We start from the raw sequence: 21833 nt of genomic DNA, 5'->3' as shown, positions 1-21833 counted from the left end.
TTTTGCTATTAAAAAAATCCCTCGACTTCTACTATGGTACAATAGTTGCGACAGTATTTATTAGCACTTATTGATCAATCAGTGCGCGTTTAACATTTGCTTTGTGCTAAAGAACCACATATTGGCTAGCAGATGCCAGAACAAGAACTTTAGGATTCATACCCCTTCAGGAGGACGTGTGTTTGAAACTAGACTTCTACCATCTGTTAAACAAACACATCAGGAAAAAAAAACACGCAGACAAAATGCTTCAGACTTTAGTAATCATTTTATTACACAGTTTTAATCAACACACAAAGCTCAACGAGCCTGTCAGGAAATTAAATATACAGAAGTTTGTTTGTGAAGAGTTTGTGTCCTCTCACCCAGGGACCCAATCGAGTCTGGCTGAACCATGTTAGCATCTAATTCAACAAGAGCAGGAAAAAAAAAAAAAAAAGAAACAAAAATGCAACCTAAGTGTTACAAGTGTGGTTTGGGGGAAAGAAAATAAAATAAAACAAAAAAATAAGACAAATGCTATAGAGACTGGTTTAAATAACTGGTCCGGAACCCTCCATAATGTTGAATGTTCGTGAAGTTGGTCAAGGCTAAAAGGAAAGGGGTCGAGACAGTCTTTGCTGCAGCAAATGGAAACAAAATATATATATATTTAATAGTTTTCAAGTCCATTAGAATACTCCGGAGGAGAGGACAGGAGGTCCATTTTCCTTTAACTGCTATGATTTTAAAAGAATTCCTTAGAGATTTTATACAATAAGATAGCCAGCATACCCCTCCCTTCTCTGGAACAAAGAAATAAAGCAAAAAAATAATAATTCCTGATCCAAAATGTACTGTTGGAAGCCCAGGAAGTGGACAAAGTAAAAAAAAAAAAACTAAAGAAAGAAAAAAACATCCCTCGATGTTCAGACTATCACAAACTGCAGGGAGAAAATAAATGATAACAATAAAGCCCTCCCTTTCCAGTTCTTAAAAACAACAAGGAATGCTTTTAGAGCCATAAACACTTTCTACAGCATAATTGATACGGACTGATCCTAAGCAGCGGGTGCGTCGCCCTAGCAACGGAGAAGGGAAAGCAGAAGCTGTGGAGTGGAGGTCTGAATTTGGGAAAGAAAAGGGCCTACGGTTGTAGTTCGAGTATGTACACCATGGCTGCCAGAGGGCTAAGAGTTGGGGGAGGTGCTCTGGTGAGGGGAGGCGTGGCTTAAAGAAAGCACTCCAATGGAAACCAACAAGATCTGTTTTTTTTTTCATAAGCTTTTTCGTTTTTATCTTTTGAACGTTCAAAATCTCCCCTAACCTTACGATGGAGAGGTGTAATTCTCACATCATGATTTTTATCTCCAAAACTACATTGCATACTTTTGTGTCCATTCCCGAGCTATTCTGTTGTACCTGTAAGGGAAGAGAAAGAAAATTACATTTACTAAAATGAAAATCAAGAAGCTTTTTGCAGAAGCCGGTTTACAAGAGCAGTTTACCATGTAAGCCTTTAGACTTTGACAATTATTGTCAACAGAATATAACAAAAATTGATTTTAATTAGAAGTGAACTTTATTCTTTGGTGTCATATACAGTTCTTAACAATTGCCATTTTAAGATTAATTTAATACTTATATTAAACGTGCAAATACACCATTGTTATAGTGGAAAAGCTCTTCTCAGTTGCTCAAATAAACATGACTCAAATACTGCAATCCAGGGATGCATCGACATGCGAATTTTGGCCTGAATCCAAAAATGTTTATAAAAATGATTCATCTTATTGAATAAAGTTGTAAAACTTGTAAAGAATTACCAACTTGCATTATACACAATTTTTTTTTTTTTTAGAAAAGCAAAAATTTTACCATCGTTACCATCACAACTCCAGTCCCGTCTACATTTTATTTAAGCAGGCTCTACTTTTCCAATTAGTATGTGTGGTTCATGAATACGGTTACATGAGTGAAACAGATGTGTAGAATGTTGAGCTAATTTCAACTGTGACCGCGCGGCACAAACAAGATGGATGACAATGCTTTCTGCAACTCTAGTGCTTTGGTCGCCCTGCAACTTACAACCACTGAACAGCCCTGGCCCCTGAAATGAATGGCTTTCCTAGCGCAGTGCTTTCCACATCCAGGATGAAAGCCACTTCATAATATGCATTAACTATGGCTGGAAAGAAATCGGCATGCTGAACACTGCTGCCTTTTCCAGCTCATATTTTTCTTTTCTTAGACAATATGTCATTTTCAGCGGCCAAAACTTTGATGCGTTCCTACTAGGCATGGGATAGTATAAGTTTCTGATGGTATTACAAACTTGGAAATTATTGACGTCTGCTGTCTTTATTAGTTTCAAAAACACAGACTTTACAACACATTAAAAATACACTAAAAATATACCTAAGGAATGGTATAACACAATTTTAGCAGTTTTAAAATCTTGACTTTTCCAAACCGCGGCAAACCTTGAAACCGTTTATAATCCCATGCCAAATCCCTGCTTTAATCTCGTCTACAATGGGAAACATTAATGCACATTTAACTAAAATAAAACAGTAAACTGAAAAAAATTTGTTTAATACTGAATCTATAATGACATTTACCTGTCAGCGCAATACATATTTACCTTCAAATACTAGAAAACTAGTAAATTGTTGTTCTGAGCCAGTAATTGACAAATCACTATAAAGGAACTCTTCAGTTTTCCCTTGAGTCTTCATAATGTCCTGCCTCAGACAGCTTTTTACACCAACATTGTCAAAAGTAGTTTAGAGTTAACAAATCAAATTGTAGTCTGCTGGCATTTAATTCCTATTTCTCTTGAATTTGATAACCGAATTCTCCAGGCGAAATTATTATATGCATCATGGTCCGATAAAAACAAACACTAGATGCTCGTTCAGCATTTTGTTGCCTCTTATGACAGCACCTATAGGAAAAGGCAAAAGGGCAAGTGCACACTGCACAGGACGACACTCACTTTTCCCTGTCAGTCTTGTAAATGCGGGCGATCTCAGGTACTAAGGGGTCGTCCGGATTAGGGTCACACAGCAGGGAGCAGATGGACAGGAGAACTGCAGAGCAAGAGAAAACATTAGCGTAAAGAAACTTTAACAGAGCGGTGTCCTTGCTTAAACACAGCGGACATCTAATAGTAGGACACTCATTCATAATGGAATACATTAAGCATAAGTGGTACAAGTTGCTTAAATGTACATTCATAGAAATTTTATTAGAGCTGCACGATTCTGGCTAAAATGAGAATCGCAATTTTTTTGCCCTAAATAAAGATCACGATTTTCTCACTATTCTGTAGATGTAAAATAAAGGTTAATATGAGTGGGCTTCTCTTTTTGTTATTCTCAAACATGTGGTAAAACAGCAATAGGCTTTGTGTAGCTGTACTGTTGGTTTAAATGCTAAATTTTGTATAGACTTGGAATGGGGGACTTGAACAGACTTTAGATTTGTCCTGGTCATTAATGCTGATGATAATTCTGATGTTGAATTATTGTGTTTGACACACGTTTACAATCTGTAATTTTCTGCTCAAATCTGTCACTGACATGATTTTCGTGATATTGGGCACTAAAGTTGGATTACTAGATTTATTTTGGATTGTGCAATGATTACGCCACAGGGATTGTACTCATGATTGGTACTTTTTGACAGTTATTTATGTGACTAGATTGGCTTTACGTGACAACCACTAAGTGCAATTTGCCAATGTTTTGAAATTCCGTTTAATAATAAGCAATACAAAAATAATTAAAAGATTAGATTTGGGAACAATTAAATTTTGGAGAATTCATACAATACACATTTCATTGTACAAGTGCACTATCTGACAAAAGTCAAAACCTATCCAAGTTTTAGGAACAACAAATAATACCGTGATTATTTGGTTGATCAGAAGAGGCCTCTATGAAAGTCAAAGGCCTCTAGATTACGCTTACTTTACCAAAATATGATCATGTCTTGATTTTTATTTAGGACAGTAAGGTCTGACTTTGCTTAGACAAAAGTCTTGTCACTTAGTAGAAATAATCTTCAATGTAGAATATAAAGTCATAGTGCAGTGGGAAAAGAATTAATATTGTGTATGACTCCCATGAGCTTGGAGGACTACACAGCTCTGCAATGACTTGAATAACCTATTAATAAAGTCATCTGAAATGACAAAGAAAGCGTTCTTGCAGGACTCCCAGAGTTCATCAAGATTATTTGGATTCATCTTCAATGCCTCCTCCATCTTACCCCAGAATCGCTCAATAATGTTCATATTTGGTGACCAGGCTGGCCAATCCAGGAGCACCTTAACCTTCTTTACTTTCAGAAACTTTGATGTGGAGGCAGAAGTACGAGGAGTGCTATCCTGCAGAAGTTGCCCTCTCCTGTGGTTTGTAATGTAATGGGCAGCACAAATGTCTTGATACCTCAGGCTGTTGACGTTGCCATCCACTCTGCAGATCTCTCTTTCGCTCCCATACTGAATGTAATTCCAAACCATGATTTTTTTTCTATACCAAACTTGACTGAATTTGTGAGAACCTTGAGTCCATGCGGGTTCCAGTAGATCTTCTACAGTATTCGTGATGATTAGGATGCACTCCAATAGAGGATTCATCAAAAATGTACCTTCAGCCACTTTTCCAAACAATCAACTAGAAGTCAGGTTATTTGTTGCTCTTACAACTGGGCTCAATGACAAGACTTGCTAGTTATTGTATATAGTGAAAAAGTGGATCATTTGAAATGAATCCTTTGCAGACATTCTAATGTCAGTAATAGTGTCAAAAAGAAAACAGCAACTACCTGCAACTCTTACAATATAAAGCTTACTACAATAAGAACTTCAAATTAAATTTCATTAAATATGCATAAAAAAAAACATTGAATTTATTATTTGAGTACTGAATCGTTTAGAGCTGCTCTCACTTAACATTGAGGTTTTGTATGAACTCTCCAGAACACAATATGAAGCAAATTCAACAAAAGCTTATTAAGAACAATCTATACAGACTTTACCATGTGAGCTTGCATATTAAGGTTAGGTATCTAATATTCAGAGTTAACTGGTTTCATTCAATAGCTGAAACCTGGTGGTGTTGTACCTTTGGAGATGGTGAGTGCCGGTGACCACTGTGACCTCAGAATATCCAAACAGATGCTGCCATTGCTGTTGATATTTGGGTGATAAATTCTTGTGGTAAATGCAACCTGAGGAATTAGTAGACAAAAAATATATACAAAAATAAGGACACAACCTCCTAAAGCGAAACAAATAAATGACTGCTAACTCTAAAACAACTACTGAAAGACGAACACACAAGCTTCCACCAGATACATTCTTCAAATTCATGAACAAGATTATCTGCATTCTGCAACTGCGGATGATACGCCGTCATGATAAGCTGAATTATTTGAATATATGGTAGGAGGAAAAACATTTCCTTGTGTGGTGACAAAGAAAGTGGAGGTCAGTAAAACAAGAGGATTGACAGTGACAAATAATTAAGCAGCACCTGAGAATTAGTAAACACACCTGAGAAGCTGTTCCCAAGTCAAACTGGTGCAGACACTACTGACCTTTGGCGGTTTGAAGGGGTAATCTGTGGGAAAGTGTATGGTCAAGAAGAACACTCCACCCTGGTAAGGACTGTCGTTCTGTAAACATTTAAAATTGGCATTATTTGGGAAAAGCTCAAGATCAAAATTGGTAATACTTGCTTGAAACTCAAATGCTCCCTGTAAAAGTGAAATTCAATAAAATACTTACTGGTCCCATTATTGTGGCCTGCCAGTGAAACACTGCAACAAGACGAAAAGATGCATCAGGAAAGCATTCTCACGGGTCTATAAGGTGCAATTCTCATTCTCAAGCTCATAATCAGCCTTGCTGGAATTAAGAGCCCACTGATGAATACAGTATAAAATATGATAAAGCAATTTTGGGTACAATTATGTTGTCATATTTTAGTCAAATCTCTGAGGCCCTAAGTAGGTCAGATGGTTAGATGATTCATGGTTAATAAAGTGGCGACTCTTTTGAGGAATGCTATTTTTCATTTCAAACAATGTCGTCTTGTGGTTGAGGTTCAAATTAAATATTGATGAGAGCCTTCCATCAATCACAGGACACATAGAAAACACAATAAAAACAAAAAATAAAAATGATGAAAAACTCTTGACAAGAAGTTCAAGCCACATTGGCACTCAGTTACTATGAATGCAAAAATACAAAGCCATCAATTCCAATATTACCAACATCGCCTAGTAAAAGAGACCAAGGATCAGAACGGGTGATTCTTCAGATGTCAACATGAGTGACATGTTTAGAGCTCTCTAAATCTAGGTTACTTGTTTAGTGGGGCTGATAAACGCAGTCACATTCATTTGCTGATAAAATCAGAAAAAAACATAATACTTAATTCTTTGGTTGAAGAGACAAGAGCAAGACATTAAAAGAAACTGTATTGTCTGTATGTGTGATCTCAATATCAAAATACAGTGTTTGTCAAATAAAAAGTGCACAATTTAGTTCTTTATTGAAAAATTAACTCACAATTTAAAATCACCCTAAAGTGTTTCGAAACCTTTATAGAGTTTCTTTCTTTTAAAAAAATGTTGCAGAAAGCTGAAAACCTGCAATCATCAAGTTGGATAGAAGGAAAAACAATTACTTTGGAATTCAATGGTTCCAAGTTTCCAGCTTACTTCAAAATATCTTCTTTTGTGTTTAACATGAAAGTCAAACTGGTTTGAAAGAGGTAAAGGCTGAATAAACGATGACAAAAATATTTTTTTTTTTGCTGAACTATCCCTTTAAATTCATTGTGAAACTGATTTTAATGAGAAGCGTTGAAATAAATTTTTTTTTAAATCTGTCAAGTTCAAGTGAACCAAACTTATTTTTTATTGACTAATTTAACTAACTTTTACTATATCTTTAAATCACAATACACAAGAAGATCTTTCTTGTTTCCCAGAGAACCTTAAAGTTGTTCATTAGAAACATTTTTATTATTTATTAAAAACTAATTCATTATTCAATAAAAATATTTTTTTTTAAATGTCATAAAAACCAATTATTTTTGAGAACAACTCAATTACAAAAAGTCTTCATATCTTCTTTTTGTATCTTACATAAGATATACAGTAGTCAACGTATAAGGTGGATTTTTTATCCTGAGGAAAAAAAAGAAGTGTTGAATAGTTTTAGGACGACTATAAAGAAAGGTTTTAATCCACTTCAAAATGTTGACTACTGTATTTTAATTTAAGGCTTATGTGCCAGAAAACTAGGCAGAATTTCTCAAATATAACTACGAACTTAAGGATTTGAACACAATAGATTGCTAAGAATGTAGAATTGGTTACTTCTAATTAATTTGTATCTCTCCTTCAAAGCACAATACATGCACTTTTTACATTTACTATCCTGAAGAAAATAAAGAAAATTAAGTTAAATGCTGTATAGAACTAAAACATTACATCTATTTTGAATTAAAATTAATTTGACTAATAAATTGTTGCCTCTAGATGACAGGTTGTTGATTAAATAAAAAAGACCTGAAAAAGATGGGATGACGACGTTACAGCAGAAGTGAACTTCTCTCAAACATCTTTGTCCAAGATCAAAAATATAGATTAAAATTAAAATGTTAGTTCTTTGACTTAATCAGAAGTACAATAACCAAAGATTATCTATAAATAAGACACGAAAATTAATGCCTTTAAATTAAACAAAGAAAAAAAAAAGTTATTAAATAATTTGTTGGAAATAGTGAGGCACTTACTGTCATCCCCTACCGGGCCCGCTGAACACTGAGCAGGTGGGTCACGGCCCAAATCATGCAGCTCCTAAAACAAACCAGAAACCCAGCAGGTTAAAATCACTCACCCATCATGCTTTGGAGAAGCAGCAGGTAAAGCGCTGCATCACCTGTCTCGAGCCCTTCCTGAAACACCTGCAATGCTCGCTGAAACTGACACCGAAACCTAACACTTTAGATATCTGTGCATTTCATTAAAAATGACTAAAACTAAACGGCCAGTAAACATAACTAAGAAGAGAGAAATGACAGGGGCTTGATGTCAAATCAGACACACGACAGCCTGTGTAATGAAGTTATTGCTGCTGTAATGACATGAGATGTGACCACAGCTTATGTAACAATTTTTTTTCCCGGTCTTGTCAGTTCTACTGAAATCAGAGAGAATTAAGGTCCAAATAAAGAAGATAATGGTCTGATTTGGAAACGATTTGAGCCACGTTCATTACGCCAATTTGCTTGCGCCACGAGCTAACCTCAAGACATAAATAAATACGTGTTGAACTTAAACACTTAACAGACTGGCTCAAAAATACCAAATATTTTGATGCTGATAAATTAACACGAACACAAGACTAAACATAATGAGAAAATGACTTAAACGTTTAACGTTACCCGTGACGGCAAACCGATGGGCCAGATGCCTCTCCCGGATAGGCGAACGGTAACGTTAGTTAGTTAAACTAACAACCGTATTTGGCGTATACCACCGTATTTTGGCGTAGAAATAATAAACACACACCCATCTGATGATGAAATATGAGAGAGAAATATTTTTGTTCAAGATTTTCAAATGGGCCTTTAGCATCAGTGGCTACGAGCGGTTAGCATGCTAACACGTTACCATGAGCCTACATTAATCCTCAAGCGAGCCATACCAAACCGACTTCCAATTCAAAATACTATTTATGTCAGTTTACAATATAAAACGAGAAATGAAACGTGAAAGTGAACACCGAATAAACCTTGTACATCAGTCGCAGGCAGTTCGACGAAGGGTCTCAAGCTAACATGCTAATCGTTAGCCCGGGCCGAACCGTCGAACCGGGGAGCTTTACAACAGTTGTCATCGCACCAGCGGCACACTTAACACCTAGAACCTATCAATAACATCCAAAAATTCGAATTTCCGGTAAAATCGAAAAAAAAAAATGCGATTTCAATGCGGAATAAGGCAATGGCGCCCGTGACTTCCTTCTCTTACCTTGTGGATTCTTTTCAGAGCCATTGTTGTGCTGTTACTGCTGTCAAAAACACACAAAACGCGCCCTGTACTCGATTAAAACGGCGTTTCTTCGGTTCCGACGCTTCCAACCCCTCGTGTGTCGTACTAAAGGACGCCTTGGGGTTATAATTCAATCGGTGTTCTGTGTGTGACGGAGCCGGTTGGTGTAATTTGAAGGCGAAACTGAAAGGTGGTGCTGGTAGCGGTTCGGTCCTTCCTCCTGCAGCAGCGGCGGCAGCGAGCAGCTAACCGCAACACGCACACTGCGCTGCTCTAAACAGATCCTTCCGCCAATGGACGCAGTCGCCGGGGACGGATTGCGCGCCTACGCCAGTTGCCAGATAGTGCTGTTGTGAATTACGAAACTGATGCAATAGCTGTGCCAAAATGGCGGATCGCGCTGAATGACTTCAACGCTTATTGAGCCCAAATGAAACCCTGTGGTTGAACGCTTCCATTTCGAGCCTATGTGCGAGCTGGGCGATAAACTCAGAAATATAAAAGAAATAGCTAGGAGGGACATACGTTTATTTATTGTTAGAGGTGTTCATTCGACGTGTGTTTACAATTGTCCGCGGAGAACAGCTTATACTCAATTTCTACCAAATTCGCAAACACATAAATATCCTCCGTCAGAGGAAGTTTCACCAGTGCGGAGGGATACTTGACAAGTTTATGTTTTATCGCGTCAAAACACGAGATTATCGCCCATAGATTGGTGGATGCAGTATGAGAGAAACAAAGCTCCACTGTAAGTTTTATTTAATTATTTTTAAATGTTTAAATGAACACTTTTCACGTTAATCTGTATTGTTGTATGATGCATGAGCTTTGCAGCTCTCACATTTTCTTAATTTATGTACATAATCATAATACAGGTAACGTTACGCTATTCCCATTTGTGTTTTATTTTTTTATAAATTGTAAATATTTTTACGTATTTAAAATGTTTACATGGGAATATTACAGGTACTTTACTTCATCAGTTATTTTTATATGTATTTTTTATTATGTTTCCACATCTTAAATATATTAAAAACAATATACGTTTTTATAATAAAAAGCATATGCATGCTTGCCACCAAAAAATTATGCTAGCCACTAAATATAAAGTATATGAATATAGTTTCTAGCATCAGTACATCCTAACATAACTGACTAATTACTATATTGATTATGGTAAGAGAAAATAATGTAAAGAAATTGTAATAAGCAGGGAGTTTAGTCGATTTGTTTGTAGGTTGTAATAGGCTATATATTTTCTAAAACCTTGAGTATGTATTCTGATGGGGTATATGCAGACAGACTTTTAATTTCAGTGAGCCAGCCTCATTGCTTCCGGTAAAGTGTCTTTCCATTATAAACCACGTTTAATATCTGATTTCTTTAAAAAAAAAAGCAGTGATCTTTACTGCCTGAAAAATCTACAACATTAATTGGGTCTCAGACCGGACAAGATCACTGCATTAAATTCCATTCCCCCTGCCATGTCTTTAAAATATGACTGTTCATTTTACTTCAGTATTTTCTCAGTATTTTCTCAGTATTTAGAGGTTCTGCGCACGCTTGCTGCTACTGACGGCGCTACATGGACTTTCATGTAAGCTTGAACAACTAAATGAATGCTTAAGTCTATTTAACTGAATGTATTGTAATTACATTACAATATCGATGCTGTGAAAGGAACAATATTAATATTGAAAATAGTCACATTAAGCTTTCACCGGATGTTTACCATTAATTGAAAAACACTAGCTGTGCATAGAGCCCAATGGGCTTAATCTGATGTGTTCTCATTTTTATTCTATTGTCTTACCTGCCTTTGTTCTCATTTCTAATATTTGATTGTCCAAACAATTAAAAACCAACATTTTTAGGTGCTTTTGTCTGATCCTCACATAATCCTGATTACACAAATCCAAAAAGATCAAACTATCGGCCTATATTCCTAAAATACCATAGTGATATCTTTATCCTGCTGTACAGGTTTATGCCCCATTCAAACAATCACATTCATTAAAGACAAAAATTCAATTGTACAGTACAAATAAATGACATATTGATATCACTGCAAAATAGTGAAAAACATTTATTTACTTAACGACCAGGCATTTATTTGAAAGCATACTATGGCAGTTCTATGGTAAATTGGTGTTATCACATAGTTATACTTTGATTCACACGCAAATTGAATGACTATAATACATTATTCAAAAGAATAACATTGTATTACTGTGATATGTGTCAATAAGCTCAAAATATTAACATGATGCAATGCCCCAAGGAAACCATGCCTGAAACCATGCATTGTTAAAGAAACAGTATTTCAAATGACACCTGTACATGCTTAAAAGAACATACAAAATAACAAGAACCAATAGAAAGAGAAATCTTATTACAATTCCAACAAGTCTACATTGCAGCAAGAGAAAAAAGAAGATATTATAATTTTAAAAATTATGCAAACAACAAAGAGCTTACTCCTGAAAAAAAAAGAAGATATTTGAATGATTACAGTTTAAGAGCTTTTTATAATTCACAGTGATGTTAAGAAAACAATTAAACCTTTTTTTAAAGACATTTGTACAACCTTCTTGGATAGATAGGCAGATGAATGGATGGATGAATAAATAGATAACCCTCTTAATAGATGGATGGATGGATAAATAGATACCCTCCTAATAGATAGATGGATGGATGGATAGATGGATGGATAAATAGATAACCCTCTTAATAGATATATGGTAGGATTGATAGATGGATGATGGATGAATGGATGGATGGATGGATGGATAAATAGATAACCCTCTTAATAGATAGATAGATAGATGGATGGATAAATAGACAACCCTCTTGGATAGATAGATAGATAGATAGATAGATAGATAGATAGATAGATAGATAGATAGATAGATAGATAGATAGATGGATGGATGGATGGATGGATGGATGGATGGATGGATGGATGGATGGATGGATGGATGGATGGATGGATAAGCCTCTAGTTAGATGGATGGATGGACGGACGAATGGATGAATGAACTGATGGATGGATAGAAAATCCTTTTGATAGATAGATGGATGGATGGATAGATAGATATATAACAACTCTTTAAATAGATAGATAGATACTGTAGATGTCAACATAACCAAAAAATAATGTGACAAAAATAGTCTGTTTTTGCAACATTAGAAATAATTTTTTAAAAATATTTATAAAATATGTTTAATTATAAGCCTGACGTCAATAATAGATAACCCTCTTGAGAGATACGCAGCGGATGCCCTTCCAGCCGCAACCCATCTCTGGCAAACATCCACAGACACTCATTCACTAGGGACAATTTAGCCTATACCCAATTCACCTGTACCCCATCATGTCTTACTGTGGGGGAAACCGGAACACCCGGAGGAAACCCACGCGATCGCAGAAAGAACATGCAAACTCCAAAAACACCAACTGAGCCGGGGCTCGAACCAGCGACCTTCTTGCTGTGAGGCGACAGCACTACCTACTGCGCCACTGGGTCCCGGCCATAACATATAGCCTACTTATATGTTATAAAATATGTTTAAATGTAAGCCTGACGTCAATAAAGCAGCAACAAGGCCTGTGCGCTTTCTCTCTCGCGCGCGCGCGCGCGCGCTCATCTCGTGCGCATGCAGGGAAACCCCGAATCAGCCTCCGCGTGATGGCGGTATGAGGCAGTCCCTGCGAGCGAGAGCGTGGGAGTTCCTGTCTTCGCCATGTCGGGGTGGTGCTGCAACGCGCTGAGGATACCCTGAACCGACCGAGCAGAAGTCTCCCAGCCCCCCTCCTACTGCTCCCTCCATCCATCCATTCATCCATCTATCTGTCTACCCATCCGCCCCCACACGGCACCAGGCAGAGTCCAGCATCTCTTCAGCATCGCCGTTCGCCTGGATCGACTGCGACATATCTTCTTTCCCCCTGACCGGCGGTGGACGGAGGAGAGACGCACCAAGTGATGCGGCTTCTGCAGCCCGCGCATCCCGCAGCACCGAAGACCGCACGCTCACCCGTCAGGAGTAAGCGCACTTTCCCCGTGATCTGCAACAGCCCATGAGAATGTCCAGCGCAGACATCATGGGTTTAAACCCTACCGACCGCGTAATCAAATGTAAGTGCACTGTGTTGTGTTCGCTTTTAATCACACTTAGCACATTTAAGCATGAAGCGTAATACGCGATTGTGCATGACTGCCGATGATTAGATGATGATGATGATGATGCGCTTTGGAAGATCTTCTTTTGTTGAAGTTTTTGTTTGAGGGGGACAGCGTAATACGTAATGTATGGATGATTGATCAGTGATCAAAGGATGCCTCACATGGTGTGTTTGCATCCCCCCTTAAAAAAACATTTCCAATATGAGATTGGCAACCCATTAAGGCACTCTATATGCTCAGTGATGCTGATGCAGTCGAGGTATGGCAAGCCATTTTAACATTTAAGCCTGAAAAACGTACACCTGTTTATATATTTAAGCGATTTATTTTAACTATTTTGATTATTCACTAATGCTAATTTCTGTATATAAACTTGGGTTTAATAAATTAGCTACTAAAAAGGCAAAAACAAAGTAAAAAAAGTTGCTGTACTGGAAAAAAAAAGCTGTAGACACACTTTCAGTCAGAAATTGCTTGCAAATTTTATAATAAGAAACAAACTGTTTGATTGAAGTGAGAAATTTACATTTTAAAAACGAAGTGTGAATCAATAATCTTTGTTTTGTTCACAATTTTTTTTTAATAGTGACCCATAAATGTTCATTTCTAAAGCTTAAGGCTTCGCTGTCTGTTTAAAATTCATTGTAAAAACACAACAGCTGTGTCAGAAATCTGGAATTTTTTTTTGCATTTGATGTAGGAAGGCATGTCTAAATCCTAATCAAGCTTTACTTCATGTCTTCGGAGAGACCTTCATCTGATTGATTTTTGAACGCAGCATAGATGTATCCTTCAATGCCTTTGATATCCCATAATCCTGTGCGTCCCATTTCTGACATTTGAGCTAAAAAAAAAAAAATAAAGACGGCATCTGGAGTGTCATTTTCTGTGTTTTTGACCAGCCTTTTCCATTTCTGATGTCATTAGTGAGAAGTTAATATTTTAGTAATATTGAAACTATGCCTGCTATGATTGTACATTTCACCTGCCCCTATAGTATAGAGTTAAAATGTAAGTGTAAGTATATTTCTGCCACCTCAGAGTGGCATTAAAGAGATAGTTCAATGAAAATATTTAGTCACCCTCAAGTGGTTTCAAACCTTTATTGTGTTGAAAACTAAAGAAGGTAGTTTAAAGGAAGCTAAACATCTGTAACCATTGACTTGTAAAGAGCTAATTCTGAAATCAATGGTTACAGATTTTCAGCTTCCTTTAAACTACCTTCTTTAGTTTTCAACAGATGAAAGAAAACCAAATAGGTGCTGAAAAAAGTAAAGGTAAATGATGACAGGATATTCACTTTTGGTAAACTATCGCTTTACGTGCAGGTCAGACTGGACTTTGAGCATGCAAAATGTACAATTAAGCATAAATATATTTATATTTTAAGTCAGAATTATTAGCCCCTTTGAATTTTTTTCTTTTTTAAATATTTCCCAAATAATGTCTAACAGAGCAAGGGATTTTTCACAGTATGTCTAATAATATTTTTTCTTCTGGAGAAAGTCTTATTTGTTTTATTTTGGCTAGAATAAAAGCAGTTAATCATTTTTTTACACCCATTTTAAGGACAAAATTATTAACCCCTACAGAACAAACCATCGTTATATAACAACTTGCCTAATTACCCTATTCTGCCTATACCCAATTAACCTAGTTAAGCCTTTAAATGTCACTTGAAGCTGTCTAGAAGTGTCTTAAAAAATATCAAGTAAAATACTATTTACTATCAGCATGGCAAAGATAAAATAAATCAGTGATTAGAGATGAGTCATTAAAACAATTATGTTAAGAAATGTTAAAAAAAAATCTTCTCTTCGTTAAAGAAAAATTGGGGGAAAAAAATAAACAAGGGGTCTAATAATTCAGGGGAGCTAATAATTCTGACTTCAACTGTATATATACTCAGTCTGCTCCACTTTATTGCAATTCTAGATTTAAAGGTACATCATTTTATTTAATCAAAGAGGTCAGACTAGGATATTTCAATATTCTTTAGGTCACAGATTTAATTGACCGTGAGAAAACAGCAAAACATGCTTGTGTTTGTAATCTCTTGTTTACACATGCATACGAACGGCAGTCAATGGAACACAAAGTAAATTCTAGTCGGTTAAGATACCTTCGAGGGGTAGTTCATCCTCAAATTAGATTTACTCATCCACAAGGGGTTCCAAACCTTTATAAATTTCTTTATTCTCTTGAACACAAAATAAGATATTTTGAAGAAAATTGGAAATCTGTAACCATTAAATTACATAGGAAAAAACAAATATATGGAAGTTAATGGTTACTAGTTTCCTTTCTTCAAAATCCATCTTTGCAGTGCAAATTAGGCATAATAAATTCAGTAAAGTGATATAGATTTCCTCTATTTGATTAAGTAGTTGTGTGTAATTTATATTTATGATTATACAAATTCTAGTTCTTTTAAAGAATGATTATGATAACGGCTTGCCACATGCATGGAGCGCATCGACGGCTGCGCGCGCCTGCTGGCGGATGGATGAACTGTTATACAGTGCCAGGTTACCCGAGAGAGAGAGAGATAGAGGGGGAGGAGAGCAAGAGAGATTAACATCTCGATCCAATGAAATATTTTTGTCAGTTTGAGGATGACAGCGAAAGGACGACTAAAAGGTAGCGTGGCTTTTGCATTGCATTCCTGCATTATTTCATGCATCTTTTACTCCAATGTCAGTGCGCGCGCGCTCCTCGTCGGGTAGCTACAAGCGCTCGGGATAACGAGATGATCTCGTGAGTTACCGTATCGATTATGCGTGTAATGATGTGAAATAGGCAATGCCTCGAGACCTTGCACGAATGCACTCTTGTCATGCGGGAGGGAAAATGCGCGGAGATGCTCGCAATGTCAGCTCGCGCGCTGACATGGGCATCCTTGCATAGATGGCCTATGTGGGTATTTTGGTGTTTCATTCCGAAACAGTTTATCGATTCGTTGGCACAGCGTCACACACTGTAAACAAGGCTGCACACAGAGGATGCGCGTTGCATCTAGCGCCTGCAGAAATCCCAGTGGCATTACAGCTAAACATTAGTGCAGAAAAACAAGTTGCATTGCAGTACTATATATTTCATGTGATGATGATGATGCATGAATACGTTATTTGCTCTTGCAAACCCATCGCAGCGATGCATGCATCCACTAAACGCGCCATTTTTATATTACCAATATTGCACGCATCAAAAATAAGCCATATAGTGAGGATGTGGGCAACACTGGATGCTGGGAAATGTGTATGTGTAGTGTGGGCGGTTAGTGGAGAGAGGGTTAATTAGACCTCGGTGGTGATGGCTGTGCATATTGAAAAGCTCCCCAAAAGCATCTGTTCCCTCTGTGTATGTGATCAACACTGGAATTTGTTTGGATTATGGAAGACAATAAGAGCGGACAGGGGAGGCATGTTTTGGACCATCATAATGTGTAGAGTGAGTGTGGTTTGGGCGGAGAGAGAGATGTGGTGTGTACTGTAAAGGGCTATTCCTCAACCCTGGAGTGTGGCCGCCTGTAATTATTTAGCAACATATGCCATTCTGCATTAAATAATCATAGTGTGGCATATGTGTCGCATTTATGTATTATTAACCGTTAGGTATCTCGGGCAATAAGCTTTGGGGAATGTCTGTGTGTGTGTGAGAGCGTGTCCAGATATAGCTGGTGTATGGAGGAAAGCAAAGCAGCCGGTGTGAAGGTGAGAAAGGTATTAGGGGGACGCAGCGGAGGTGAGAAACAGCTTGATTGTTTAGGAAAACCTAAGGAAAAAAGTATGATGGCGCATCCGTGGTACACTCTCAGGTGGTAGTATGAGTGATACTACACTGATATATCCGCCAATGTAGGTCAGTGGTTATCATGGTGCTGTTTTATTACTTTTATGATGTTTTTGACATTATTGTGTTCTCAATGTCAGTGTTTCTCAACCACATTCTTGGGGGACCACCAGCTCTTCACATTTCCATGCTTTTTTCATGTTTCCTTAACCAAACACTCTGGATTCAGCTCATTAGCAGTGACTGAAAGACATGTAATGGGTGTGACAGACAAAGGAGACATCCAAAACATGCGGTGTTAGTGGTTCTCCAGGAACGTGGTTGAGAATCACAGCTCTATGTGACAGTATTGTCTGAAATTATTGGAAGGCACCAGTTCTGTGGTTTAAATTATTAAGTATTGTTTAGATCTTACCAAAATGATATAATAATACTATGATGCATAGTGTAGTTATACTCTGTTGCATTTCCCAAAGAATGGTTAATTGAATTATTGATTATTATTGAATTTGATTTTAAAAAGCATGATAATATGACATTATGGCGGTGTGCACATCCAATATAGTCTCGCCTAAAGGTGAAAGTGCACAACAAATTTAGTCTCCCGAAAGAATTGATGCTAAACTGCTGAAGCAAGTCACCAACAATACGAGTTTCACTTCCAAAACTGATCTATGTTGATCCTTAACACGTTTGCATATTGCCAGCCTGTGGCCACAGAATTAATCTTCAGTGTCAACACTGAATAATAAGCCATTGAAATGCTAATTTAAATGGTTTCATTTTCAAAATTTACCACAGTGAAACTTCCTGCTCGGGTCAAACTTGCAATGAAGGGTCGATCAATGGAGGTTCGGGTCTGACTTGACCTCAAAATGATATAGCAAAGCTGTGTTTTCTTGGACATCTTTCGTTGCAGTTAAAAAGATATCATCCTGATTGATGAATTCAAAATTATGTTCAGATGTATGCAAACAAAAAAATTAATTGAATTGGTTGAATTATGTGGGTTGAATGGTTGAATTATGTGTTACAAGCTTTAAATCAGATTGAATCTATTGAGTTTCCCACTCGACATACAATTTAGTTACTATTTTTTCTATTTTCTTCAATTCAAAGTGCTAATTAGGAGACAATGAGCTTTTTGCCACACATTTTCTACTTACTAGGGCAAAAACAAGGCATTTGGGGGATGTGGAAGTTTACTTTATAAAAACTCCACACTTCATTGTACCTCATATGTAAGGCCAGACGGAATCTGCGGATGTTTGCGGAACTATTTTGGGAGTATCCAGTGGAGTATCATAACTAAGACCTTAATATATTATATACAAAGTAAAAAATTACTGAATAAAAACTGAATAAATTCAGTTTTACACATTTACTCAAGTAAATAAACAGAATTAATGATAGGCTAAAAATCTGCGGAAAATCTGTGGAAAATCTGCGGAATTCTGCGAGCGCAGATTCCGTGTGGGCCTACTCATATGTAATTATGGCATTTCTACATCACTGCCCATGGGCCGTTCTTTACAGTTTCAGTTCTCAGTTGGATCAATAAATGTTTACATGTCCTAACATTTGGATTAGAAAAGGTCTGCACCACATTGTCCTATTCAATGGATAAAGATCAATTGGATCAATAAAGCAGTTTATGATTATTGACATTATTTGAATGCTTATAGACATCTCTGTACAGTTTCTCTAAAGATTCAGATGTGGAAATCAGAAATGGAAATGAGAGTTTTGTTTTTCGATGTGTAGACCAATCACAACAAAATAAGCCATCTGGTCAATCAGAGAAGAGAATGCCTATCATACCTGCCAACATTTGTCCCTGAAAATCCGAGAGACTGGGGGGTTAGGTTCGGGGGTGAGGTGTCTGAATAACACTGTTGAGAATTGGGTACTGTGTACTGTGGTGTTAGTAACTGTACTATGAAGTGTGTTTCTGGCGGCCGCTGCAATCGAATCTTGGCGACCCAGGGGTTTCACAGACATATTACGGGAGTTTTCCAGGAGAAATAACCAAAAGGGAGGGTGGCGGGAGATGGGTCTGAAATATGGGAGTGTTGGCAGGTATAAGAAAAAGGGTTTAGAAAGACTCATTTTAAAACAAATTGTTTTTGAGGTGAAAAAATATGTATATTTGAGAAAATTAAAGGGATAGTTCACCCAAAAATAAAAGTTACCTCATCTCCCTCATGTTGTTTTTAAATGTTTATAAGTTTTTTTTCTTCTGTTGAACACAAAATAATATTTTTTGAAGGATACTGGTTTGTGACACCCATCAATTTCCAATGTAGGACAAAAATACTATTAAAGTCAATGAGTGCCAGCTAATAGCTTTTTTCAAAATATCTTCTTTTGTGTTTAACAGAATAAAGAAACTCGAAACTTGAACAAATGGAGGGTGAGTAAATGATGTTTGGCTTAACCGATGCTCCTATGAATCCAATAGCATTATCATGGTAATAAAATAAACAAGTGCAATATTGACAAAATGACACCACAAGCTTTTATGCAAATTTTTCCTGGGATTAAACAAGAGGAAAAGTGGTGCATGGCTGACACGCTTGTGACAATCATAAAGTAAGCAAGTTGATTGCTTGAGATAAATTTGCTCATTTCCACAAGTTATTATGTGCTGCATTCTCTACGAGACAGAATGCGTCTCGCTGCCATCTGTCTCCTCAAGGAATGTAGTAATGCGGCAATAATGGCTAGATTATTCTAATTGCATCATAGTGTATTTTTTATGATTGTACTAATAGGTGTTCTTGGCCCCTAGGAATGGAGCCGTTTTAAAACATGAATATATTATTTGTGCGCAGTCGTAAACACTCAGAGTTAAAGGGGTAGTTTATGAAAAATACAAATGTATTAGATATTTAATTTTACTCACTGGTAGAAATGTTAGTTTATTTTTGTGGTAATTTACTTGCAGCAATGTACTGCAACTGCGCCTTTACAGTAACTTACCTGTAAATGTGCTTTACAGCAGCAGGGCCCTACTGCAGTTTCATTTTAGAGTAAAATAGCCTTACCGCAATTATTTTTATGATAAAAGGATATTATTTTTACACTTTGACAATTTCACAATACTTTTACTGTAATTTATTTACATTTTACACTACATTTTAGCAGTGCAAAACCTTTATTTTTAGTATTTACTATTGACTTTTCAAACAAGTAGTGACATTATGCTAAACAGTGTTCGTATTATTCATTGTTATTATATCCATTTTAAATCTATTTAAAATGCTTTTTGTGATACAAAATGTTAATTAATGTGTATGTTTTTCATCAACAGTCTCATTTTTGTCTGCAACTACAGTAGCAGCACTTTATGATAACTGATTACAGTAGAATACCGCAAATTCCTAACATGCAGTAACTGTAATCGTGTGTTCAGGCGAGACATGTATTGTGCGAACAAATCGTGCTATTCCCACGTAAATACATGCACGAACATTTTGACTTTACTTACAATGTAGTGTACAAGTAGTGACACTACAAGCTTAACTATATTTTTCAGTAGCGTGGTGGCAGCGTCACTACTTTATAAATCGAATAGCTTTTCTGTTGAGAAGCATTTTTTTTTTTAGTCAGGTAGCACAGTACTGTTCACACAAGCTACATTTACAGATCGCGGATCAATACGTGATGGCACCGACATTCACAGAGCTGTGAGGCTGATATCTAACTAATAAAAGAAAATCCATATGATGGCAAGAATGACGTTTTCTTCGTCTTCTTGTTTGTTGGTGGTTGACAACAAAGTTTTTGGTGCATTACTGCCACCTATCGCCCTGCTCTGTGACGTCGGCAACCAATTAAGCTAACACGAGAAATTTGCTTGCTGAAAAGATGACTGAGGGAAAGGAGGTTTGTTTATATATATAGACTTACATACATATTATATATATATATATATATATATATATATATATATATATATATATATATATATATATATATATATATATATATATATATACCTCCTTTCCCTATATATATATATATATATATATATATATATATATATATAATATGTATGTAAGTGTATATAAAATGTATAAAATTTTTACTGTATCAAAGGCTAAAGTATACTATAGTAATTACTGTTGTTTTTTGATAGTTACTAATGATACTACACACTCATTAATGAAAAGTTGTGAATATATACAATATAATGCTTGTTTCTAAATATTTCCCCTTTACTATAAATTACTAAAGTATTCTAAATGTGCAACACCTGGTTATTGGATTTTTTTTATTTTTTTGCTGTCAAATACTATAATTTGTTTCTGTTTGCTACTGCATATTATTTGCAGTAAATTGAACTGAACAATTCTGCCTCATATGAATCACTGACAGTTTTATTGATCACTGAGATATGATTGACTTGAATTTAAGTTGCTTCCATTTAAAATTGAAAAAATTGAAAATAAAAATAGCTTAGATGTAGCTAAGCTACTTTAGCCAAGTGGCTTTTAGCCCAGCTTGCTATATTTCTCAGATGGTAGCTTTTACTGTAGTTAAGCTATATTTTAAGTAGAGTAGCTAACAGCCTGGCTCACTACATTTTTCAGTTAGCTTGCCCAACACTGTTTATTCAATTCATTCATAAGTCAAACTTGCTTCATTTGCGCTTCAGATTCACTTCACAATAGACGCTGATTCGTGTCATAGATGGGGCATCTGTCTGCCCGGTGACTTTAGCTTTGTTGCTAAATGGCTAACATGGATTTTATAGAGAGAGTAGCTGTGCTTTATGTGCTTTAGTAAGGC

At 36.4% G+C, this 21833-nt stretch overlaps 2 protein-coding genes across 9 annotated transcripts in view; one reads left to right on the top strand and one right to left on the bottom strand.

The window, feature by feature from the left end:
• Positions 1-249: 249 nt before the first annotated feature.
• On the bottom strand, positions 250-9335 carry ube2d2 (ubiquitin-conjugating enzyme E2D 2 (UBC4/5 homolog, yeast)). Its single transcript, NM_200959.4, is given in 7 exon segments — positions 250-1401; positions 2978-3071; positions 5112-5217; positions 5587-5664; positions 5777-5808; positions 7797-7860; positions 9037-9335. Coding segments are annotated over 7 exon segments (444 nt in total). The 5' UTR covers positions 9061-9335; the 3' UTR covers positions 250-1355.
• Positions 9336-9760: 425 nt separating this feature from the next.
• Positions 9761-21833, top strand: part of ppp3cb (protein phosphatase 3, catalytic subunit, beta isozyme) — a 103381-nt gene continuing 91308 nt past the window's right edge. For 2 of the 8 annotated variants that reach the window (XM_087280496.1, XM_087280493.1), the window contains exons 1-2: positions 12831-13199; positions 19420-19452. In XM_087280496.1, coding sequence (XP_087136622.1) covers positions 19446-19452 — 7 coding nt within the window. In that variant the 5' untranslated portion in view covers positions 12831-13199; positions 19420-19445. 8 annotated transcript variants of the gene reach the window in all.

The sequence above is a fragment of the Danio rerio genome, chromosome 14, assembly GCF_052040795.2.
Source record: "Danio rerio strain M-AB ecotype USA chromosome 14, GRCz13ab, whole genome shotgun sequence".
Taxonomy (NCBI): domain Eukaryota; kingdom Metazoa; phylum Chordata; class Actinopteri; order Cypriniformes; family Danionidae; genus Danio; species Danio rerio.
The sequence above is the reverse complement of the archived record's forward strand: the minus strand, read 5'-3'. Positions and strand labels throughout refer to the sequence as shown.